General features: G+C 42.9%; 1 protein-coding gene across 1 annotated transcript in view; it reads left to right on the top strand.

The window, feature by feature from the left end:
* The first annotated feature begins 828 nt into the window (after positions 1-828).
* CRYBG3 (crystallin beta-gamma domain containing 3) overlaps positions 829-10099 on the top strand; it is an 88119-nt gene continuing 78848 nt past the window's right edge. The window contains exon 1 of the mRNA XM_062003171.1: positions 829-1066. Coding sequence (XP_061859155.1) covers positions 942-1066 — 125 coding nt within the window. The 5' untranslated portion in view covers positions 829-941. The remainder of the gene's footprint in view (positions 1067-10099) is intronic.

Below are 10099 nucleotides of genomic sequence, written 5' to 3'. Positions count from 1 at the left end.
TTCCTTCAAGTAATTTGTCTTTATCAGCAAAAACGGCCAAAACTGATGAAGGGAGGCAAGTGGTGGAATACTACGCTACTGCTGCTGTGTCCTTTTATTTAATGCAAATGTTTTACTGTGCTAGCCTAACAGGCATATGTGTTATGTAGAAGCCAGACAGTGCCTTGCCCAGGACAGTGCGAATAGAGTTACCGACTTTGCATTGACAAACATGCATAGCATCTCAAAGTTGGCACAAGTTAAAAACAGTACGCTAGCACTGGTCTTTGCACGCAGGAGTATAAACTCTCGAGGCAGGCTGTCATTTTCCTTAAGTTAATTTTTCACTTTTGATCTCTTCTCTTTGTTCACACTGATTATGCCCCATTACTTAAATAAACCCTAAATCTAACCAAAACAATGAACGCCACACAACGCCCACGGCACAGCTCTGCTCGGGAGGAGGTGGTAGGCTGCATGTCGGGGTACTTCCCTCTCTGCTGCCGTCGCTTTCCTCTCGCGCTGGTGTGCTTTCTACCTCCCCGCGCGTTTGCGGCCGGCGGAGCCCGCCCTAGAGCCGCCTGCCGAATGGAAGGACGCTGCCGGAGTGCGCAGAGTGGCAACACGTTGTCCTGCTTCAACCTCTCTCCTGTTCCGTCCCATCGCTTCTGCAGCCGCTGCACGCAGGGCCGACCCAAGGCACCGCTTTCATGCTTTCCGCCATCCCCCGCCCGAGCTACGGCCGCCCCGCCGGCTAGAAGGGGCGAGAGGGGGCGGGCAGAGACGAAGCGGCGGCTCCGCCCCGGGGGTGGGCGGTGGCCGTGGCCACCCCCGTCGGGGGAGGAGGGAGGTGTTTGCCGCTTCTGTCTCCCGCTGCTGCTGGGACTCGGTGCCTGGTGGCTGCCGGCGGCGCCTCTCGTCCCATCAGCGTCCCGAACCGGACGGCGGTGGCGACGGTGGCGATGTCCGGCGGGGGTAGCCGGCGGCGGGCCGGCCCCTCTTGGCATAGCACCTTCTCCCGCTTCTTCACTAGGAGCCCACCCAGCGAGGAGGCGGCGGCGCCGGGGCGGCCGGCGGCCGCGAACAGGTACGTGGGGGACGGGACAGGACCGGGGCGGTCGGGCGCCCGCTGCCGTCTTCCGCGCCGTCCCCATGGCCCCCAGTGAGCTGGTCGTGCCGGCCTCCCCGGTAGATGTTGCGACGGCAGTGGGTGAAGGAGGGAGGGAGAAGAAACGCGTGTATTCATTTCGCGGGGGGCCTGCCCGGCTGTCCCGGGCTGCGGCCCCGGCGGTGGCCCCGGCGGTGAGGTGCCGCAAAGCGCCTCGGCCGGTCACGGGGCAGGCGCGGGCCTGGAGGGGACGGGTTCGAGCCCTGCGAGAGCAGCCCCCGCGGCGGGAAAGCGGCGGCCACAGCCGGCGCGGAGGCTTGTACTCTGCAGTTGGGAACCGGGGTTGAGGGGCTGTTAGCTGGCTGCTGGCATCGCCTGAGCTCGGGGATTCGGTGCTGGTGTTTGAAATTTAATATAACTGTGGTACAGTGTGCGACGGGTCCCCTCTGGGCTTGACATTTGAGCGGTGGGACCTTAAAGGGATTTTGTTGGGGGTTGCCCTGAGGTTGGGTCAGCACCGGCGTCCTGCCGCCCCGCTCTCCCCAGTCCTGCGAAGTTCAGCCCAACTCGGTCGATGGAGTCCTGCGTGAAACGCGCCTATGCTGTCAATAGCCGGCTCTGGGACTTCTTTGCCTTTCTCGGGGAGGTTCGGGTGCCAGCGATGCCTCACCCCCCTGGTCCTCTGACTGCACCCCCTTCCTTGGAAACTGAAAGCATGGCAGAACCGCGAGGCCTGTGAGGGCTTTGGGTTTTTTGTTTGCATGTTGGGTTTATTCTCCAATTTCCACACAGTTTTCTTTCAGACTGGTGTAAATCAGACCTTAATGCAATATAAATATTACTGATGTGTTTAAGTCTCCATGCAAAATTTGTGGTTTATAGAAACCTGGTTCTTTTTTTTTTTTTTAGTTCAGGGAGACTTTGCAAGATGAAAAGGTTCGGAAACTTCTTATGTATTTGTTCCTCTTCCTTTTTTTTTGTGTCTGATGACAGAGTTCTGTATGTAGGTAGGAGAGAAGATAGTTTCCTTCTGTTTCTCATGCAGCATTATTATTGGCCCTAGTTAACTAGGATATTTTGGGGATGTGAAGTTGCCAGTTGGCTAGGCCTTATTTCCTCAGGTGTGGTATTTATTTTTTGCATTTAACATGTTGATTTTAATCTTTGAATCGTTGTTGATACTGTGTAGGTTTGTTTTTAAACTGGCTGACAAGTAAGTACAGTTTAATTGGAGTAGATAGTACATATCACAGTAGTTCTTTCAGGGAAAAACTTCAGGATCTTGCTCTGAATATTCTCAGCAATCATGGAAGGTAGCAGAGCAGATTCCTGTCAGACACTGACCATGTTGAACAGTCTTGTAAATGCATCATGAGGATTTTTTAAGTTGGGGACTTTGTATTAAGCATTTGAAGCACCAATGCATCACCAAGATCCAAGGGTCTTTTATGGGCATAAAATACTGTTTTTTATTTCCTGGACAAAAAAAAATCCGGAGGACGGTTGCTAAATCAAGAGTGTGTCTACAGTTGTGGGAGTAGCATGGCAGTAATGCCTGGTCTGACAGGGGTGGCTGAGATGTGGGGCAATGAAAAGGCTTGGGTCTGGTGGAGGACCTGAAGAGGCAATAGGAGAGATTGCATTGGAATCAGCCTTTCCAGCCGCCTGCAGCTGTGGTTCAGAATAGACAAAAAAGCATAGCGGTCACCTTGGTAAGGAGGAGGGCAATGCTGGTTCAGTGGTTTATGCACTAAATGGCCTATCTGTAGGTAGCATTCGTGGTAGACCTGCTCCACTTAACTTGGGGCTGGAGTCTATTATCTTTATCTAAATCACAGTTTCACTTCCTGCATCCAAGAGCCTTTCCTTTATTAGGAAGCCAGGATAGTCCACATAGATATGAAAAAGCTTGGGCCTCTTGGCTTTATTCTTGAGCTCTTCACGTGGTTGGTTAGCTGGTGGGTGGTAGCTGTGATTCCTTTCTGGAGTGGAAGGGAGCAAAACCCAATTTGGTATGTTAAGGAGCTGCTTTTTTTTTTCTGTTGTGCTGGGTTGCAGCGTGGCACGTTAGTCAGGAATGCTGACGTTCTAGTATTTGGTTTCCACTGGCAGCCTTCTTCCCAGATTAGCGTAATTGCATACATTAAAGAGCTCTGGGTTGGGGTGAGTGCCGCAGGTTTGCTCATCATGTTTATTTCGTGAGCTTCGTGGTGTAGAAAAATGGATCGCTGAACAAAGCATGCGTGTGGGGAGGGGGAGCCAAAGATGCTTTGTGTGTTTGTTGTTAAGGTGTGGAGTGGATGAGGCAAGTTGAGGAATATGGGGTTTTGTAAAATGTTATGAGAAATGTATACACCAAGATGGTTAACTTCCTGTTCAGATTATCTGTATGATATACATTGGAACCAGATAAAATTTGAAATATAGAGGAACTTTTGTATGGGGATATTTTCCCTACGATTAGGATTCAAAAACTCGACACCTAAGTAAAAGGGGCAGGAGAGGGAGCAGTATGTTGTACAGGGCTAAATACACTGCTGGTGTACCTGCATTGACCTCTGGGGAGATGTGTTGTGCCTATTGCCTGTGTAGAACAAGACAATCTCCTAAATTTAAAAAATGTACAGCTATGAGGCTGCACGTGTCCAAAAGTCATTCTGCATCTGCTCCCGCAAGTTAGGCAGCAGTGGCTGGATGAAAATCCCCCACCTTTCCTTTCCCCAACCCCACAGCTGTCCCTCAGCCCCACAGCATATTGAGTTCTGTCCCTTCTTGCTCCAGGCACCATGTTCAGACTTGATGTTAAAAAAACAAAAGGCAAACACCAAACCTACTATGGCCCTAGTTTGAAATAGGAGGAAGGGGAGGAGGGAATTAACACTGTTAATCAGTGTCTTAGACTTTTCTGAGAACCTCATTTGACAAAGGGCTTATGTTAATAACTTGCCCTTACAGCAATTTGTAGCTCTGATGAACATGAGAATTGCTGGAGGCTTACTTGCTTGTAGAAAAAAACAGCTCGTGCAGACTACTTGCAAGTTTCGTGGTGGCAAAAAAAGCACAGCACATGCATTGAGGGCTTACTTCGCTTTGACATAAAATGTAGACAAACTTAAGGAATCTCCCACCAAGTGCTTGCCTGTGTGCATTCTTCAGAGTTGGGGCTGCTTTGAATGAGGGCTCTGGTGCTTTTCATCCCCACTTTTTATCATTAACTTCCATCAAAGACAGTCATTATGCTCTACTCAGCTATTTGCTGTTTTCAATAATACAAAATTGATTGTTTGTTACCTCAGTGTTTGTCCTGGAGCAGTCTAAATCCTGAGGGTGAAAAAATCCCATTGAATTTTCATTATTCTAATGGGAGTCTGAGTATTACCTTTTTTTTTTTTTTTAATACATGTTTGTTTAGTCCATCTGGATGAAGATACAGCTTGTACAGTGTAAATCAATCCACTGCAGATTACTTCAGAAATATGCAGCTTCCCTAGCTGAGCAATTGTTGTGTTGCAGAGAAATGTGACCTTTCAGGTCATATTAGAAATTCCCAAGGAGGTGTGACACTTTTCACTGATCCCTTTAACCCAGAGCTACCACCAAAGTCTCCTTGATACTGTGGATGTGTTTTAGTAGCTATTCTGTATCTTGTTTTGCAGGTTCATTTCAGATTTATCTTCACTCCCCTCCCCCTGCCCCTGCTGAGTGCTGTTGGTTGATCAAATAGCTACCAGTGCAAGTGGGCCTTTGTTGGATTTGTCCAGATATTTCTTCTGCATCGCTGAAGTGCACCAGACAGGTCAAACATGGAAGAGCAACATTTATTTAGTTTTTAGAGGGCTTTTTAATTTTTTCTTTCCAGACTGAAATTATTGTTCCGTTCATCCATTAGTTTCTAATGAAGAGCTTTCAGAGATGGGAGAACTTTATTTATTCTGCCTGAGGAGAGATTAGAGAGTCTTTCTTCCTCTGGGACTGCCAGTCATTGTTCCTGTTTACAAAGAACATGTATTTTTGTAGTTGTAAAACCTGTACGTTGGGGGCTGCTGAGAATTGATTGAAAGAAGAGTAATATATATCAAATTTATTTCATCTGAAGTTGATACCTCCTTGCTGGCTTTGATTCAGATACTGCTAGCATCTTTGAAGAAAGCCATTGTTTGCTGGAAAAATCAGCCTGTGCTCTCTAATAGAGAAACCTTTTCTTTCAAAAGACAGAGCAGGATTTTGTTGTTGTTCTTGTTGAAATGTAACTAATTTGTGAGTGTACATCAGGGATGGTGGTTTGTGAAACCAACAAGGGGAATACTCCAACCATACAGAGGAAGTCAACACTAGATTTACCTAAGCAAGATGCATTACATACATTTTCTGTGAATTTGTAATTTCTTTTAAAAATTTTGTTATGCTTCCTAGATTTTTTTTTTCAGGTTAATTCAAAATAGTAGCAAAGGCCCTAATTCAGCAGGGTGCCAAAGTGGTTGCCTATAATTAAACAGGTAAATAGTTTTGTGCACTGTAGTGGGACTACTTGTTTGATTAGAGTTAGGTGCCTACCTAGATGTGTCGTGGGACTGAGACCAGAAGGAGAAAGCCCAGCATCTGGCCGTGTATGTGTGAGACATTTCCTGAAGGAAATGTTACTGGAATATTAATTATAATAGTAGTGCTTCTTGGAAGGAACAAAGCAAGATTTTTTTTTTGTCTGTTGTAAATAAGAGCATTGTCTTCTTTCCAATTATTGGCGTAAGTGCTAGAGTTAATACAATAATATTTCCAAAACAGCTACAAGTCTTCTTTTAAAGAAGAATTTTGGAAAAATGAAAACACTTCAGTTTTCTCCTCTGAGAAACAAAGGCTCACAAGTGGAAATAAAAGCAAAGTTCAGAAACATGTTTGTGTTGTGATTGTATTTCTGATTATTGAAACATATTAACAGGATGGATACTGAACTGCTGCTTTTATTTTCTGAGGGTGGTTTTGGTTTTTTTTTATTAAATATGATTCCATTAGTATATACTGATTTAGCCTTCAGATTTATTTTGGTTGAATGGAAAATATGTGTTTTCAACATAAAAGAGGGAACTGTGATAATGACTGGAAAGTGTACGATAATTCCCCATGTATATTTTGTAAGTAAAAAATGGGAAAACTAAAGAAGTATTATCTTGTGTTGAACTGGTAGCATTGTGTGCCTCTCAAGAGTTTTCTGCTCCAGCCTGACTAAAAGAGCTCACTGCATGTAACTGGTGACACCAGTCTCTTGCTTGTTTTTTCGTGGGTGCTTTTTCTTAATGACATGTTTTACAAATTCTGTTACGCTCTGTTTATCAGGAGGACAGTACTTGCTGCTACTTTAACACTTTCCTGGATTATTCTTTTTTCAGTACCTCCTGTTTTTTTGCCATCGGTATTTGCCATCATTGATCCCCAACCCTGCAAATGAGCCTTTTGAGCACAGCTGTGTAATGAGCCTCTACTGTCCTCTACTAATTCAATAATTTTAACGTCAGTAAACTTAAATAGTTTATAATTCTGTTCTGGTATTATATTAAGTTTATGTGCTGGTGCCCAGTAATGTATTTATTTGGTAAGAATGTTGGAAAATTTATTTAACCAATCAGACTGGCAAATATGGAACAGATCCTACATTAGTGTTGGTTACTATGCTTGACAGATGCCAGAAGAAAAACCTTGATGTAATCTGATATAATCATACTGCCCAATACCAAAGTAGGCTCTACGCAGAAACGTTTATATTTCTCTTCTCTAGCGTTTGAATGACTGTTCAATTTCCTCACATGGAAAACAGATTATGTTATTCAGCAAGGGTGATCTTGGGCCATCATACTTGTTTCACTTAGTATCAGCCTTTAAACTTAAAGGTACATGTTCAGTGTAAAGTGATGTTTTGGTTCTTGCGTTTTTAATGTAAATTTTCATTGTAAAATATAGCATGTCTGTGGTTTTATAAGATCTTTATTTTTCATGATATTTTTAGTTGCATTTGAAAGAGGATTAAAAGAAAATCTATTCATTTTTATACTCACACCGTCTGTGTAGTTCATATAATGTATGTGACACGGTGCTGCTAATGCAGAGCATGAAGCTGACCTAGCTTTGCTACGCAAGCAGCATAAACAGGTCTGAGACGAAAAATTGTTTCAGTTAAAACAATCTGAGTTACTTAATGCTGTCTGTAGTCAAACTAGTTTTGAAGTAGAATAGTTTAATTCAATATAATATGTTTTGTACTATTCCAACACTTAATGAGTGAATTTACTTAAGTTCTTGCCATTTCCTCCTCCTGGCTCCGTTTTCTCCTTCCTTACCTTTCTCTGGTTTTTTTTCCCTTTCCCCCACTTCCCTTGTTACTTGTTTTAAGTAAAATAACAGCTTTGCTTTCCTTTGACCCTCTAATTTCAAACTCATTAGCTAGTTTTTATAATTTACATTCATAATAATGTATTTACTTTTCCCTCTGTGTGTGGCCTAAGCCTAAGCATAGAAGTAGGAACCAGAAACTTCATATTCAAATCTCTGTGCAAACCCTCACTCTCTCATTAAGACAAGTCCCAATAGCCTTCCCAGAGGCTAGGGACAGACTTTGTCACTGCTACTACCATTTGGTTTCCCAGGTACAGTATTTGCCTTGGGAATCTTGCTGAGAAGTTTGCCACATTTTTTCATTTTGAAACTTTTAAAAAAGCATAATGTTCTGTTTAATGGGGAAGGGAAATAGAGGAAAGGGCTCTATATTCATTAATATTTTCTGTTAAAACACTGATGTATTAGAAGCTGAAAACCAATACTAGCTAACCTGGGGTCATTTGCATATGTATAATGAAAGTTTCAAAACTACTACTAATTCATGGATGTGGTTTGAGAATCCTTGTAATGTGCTGAAATTTGATGGATGTTTTGGTCTTTTGCATCTATATTTAATAGTATTAGTAGACTCATGGTATTCCACTCGTTCACATTCCTCAGGGAGGCTCTTGCATAGATGTATTTTCAAGTACTAGATGATGAGATCCTTATTAGAAATCTCCATGTTTCTCTGTTGAAATATCTTTCTGGAAGGTCACCAGTGAATGTGTCTATGTTGGCATGAAGTAAAGTTGGAAAGAAGTCATGACATCAAAACCAAATGAGAGAGCATTCCCAGAGAGCATTACTTTATTCACAGATAGATAAAAGGCAGCACTCAAGAACTGGCATTACGCCCTAGAACGCTGAAATAAGGTAACTAGCAAGAAAGGAAACCCAAAAATGACATTAGCCGAAGCAACGATTCCAGCGGAGTGTGAGTTGTATCAACAATCCCTCATCTTGGAGAAACCTGTTTGAAAATACTGGGAAGGAGGTGTCACAAGTGATGTCGTGAGACCTGGACAGATAGATGTATGTATATGTCAGGCTTAGTTTATTAAGATTATTTCGCTAAAGCCAGACGTGGAATGTTTTTTGCCTCTTGACACCCTGGAGCAACTTTCAGGTTATTAGGCATTGCTTATTCTATTACCAGTACAAGTCATCATGTTAAATAGCTAAATGGTTTCTGAGTTAATCTGAAGAGAAGAGTAGTCAAAACCAAATAATGCTAGCCTAATGTGGTGGCAAAGAAGATTGGACTATTCAGGGAGTCATCTGTTGCTGAAGACAGATGGCAAAGTTGATAGAGCACTGGCCTATATGGTAATATTCGGACTGCAAGAGAGGTAAAAGCTGGAGCTGCCACATTAGAAGAGACTTTGCTTCTAAGCGATGGGAGAAGGAGGCACAGTCAACACCTAGAAGTGCTGTTGCAGTGCTGTTGGAGTTGAGCTTTAGCCATCTGTCCCTGTTTCCTTAAGAGACTGCCCATTAATTTCCTCCTTCCTGAACAGCAATCAGAGAACACAGCCTGTACCTTCTCCTTGTAAAAGGAACCTAAAATGTCACAACAGTTACTTTCAGTTTGGTGAGCTCGGTGCCTGGTCAGTCTCATCAAAACTTGCGTGTTTGTACTTTGTTGCACTTGCACACTGCCTGTAGCTTATATTTTTTTATCTGAAATAACACATTCACAATCTTCTGCATGCATAACATGGGTGGAGTAGATTAATAAAGGAAGAAGGGGATGGGCTCTTAATTTCCAAGTTCCAGGGGATTGTTATGAAGAACAAGGATGGAGGAAGTGGACTGCTTGCACTATACGGAGGTGCTGTGAGGGCCTTTTGAAGATGTGATTGTTAATTGTCTTGTTCTATTTTTAGAGGCAATTGGAAAAGAACTTGCAAATCATGTATTTAATTTTGCTTCATTAAACTGATTTTTTTTTGTGTGGCTATAATCCCTCATATGTATTAACTCACCTGAGTTCAAGTACTTCTGCTTATATGTGTCTACTTTTTGTGTGAATGACAATGCAGAATATGAATATTTGTCTCCCTCGTAAGAATCTCTAACCTCTACTGTGTAAATGTAGTGATTAAAAACTTGGACCAGAAATCTCCTTCCAATTCAGACACCACCTGTCCAAGTATTACAGAAAGGTCAAACGAGACTTTTCAGCAGCAGAGGAATAAAAAAATGTTAGAAAATCCCACAAAGAAGGGTTTATGCAGAAGATCTGTTGTCACTTGAGTTTAATCTTGATTATTTAAAGAATGGGAGTGATGCTAATCAGGTTAGGCATGCTGGTAAGACAGTAGGGAAGAGCAGCAAGGCAATCGAGGAGAAGAGATTCCTCTACCTTCACTGAAGATTAGACTGTCTATGTTGGATGAAGCAAGGGAAGGTCTGACAGAAATAGCAGCAGGAAGGCAGTATATTGCGTATTTGAGAAGTAGTCGAGAAGCTTGGTTTCTAGTCTTAATTTTGACACTTTTTTGCTCTGAAAGTTATTTAATATTTCCATGCTTAAAAAAAACCTACAAAATGAAAGTAATATCTGCCTAAATGTGTATGGTTATGAAAATTTGTAAATAACTGTTTGTATAGTTAAAAAGTCCAGAGAAGCAAGTTGGTGGG

Source organism: Colius striatus, chromosome 1 (assembly GCF_028858725.1).
Source record: "Colius striatus isolate bColStr4 chromosome 1, bColStr4.1.hap1, whole genome shotgun sequence".
In the NCBI taxonomy this organism is placed as follows: Eukaryota; Metazoa; Chordata; class Aves; order Coliiformes; family Coliidae; genus Colius; species Colius striatus.
Note: the sequence above shows the minus strand (reverse complement) of the source record. Positions and strands in the feature narration are given on the sequence as shown.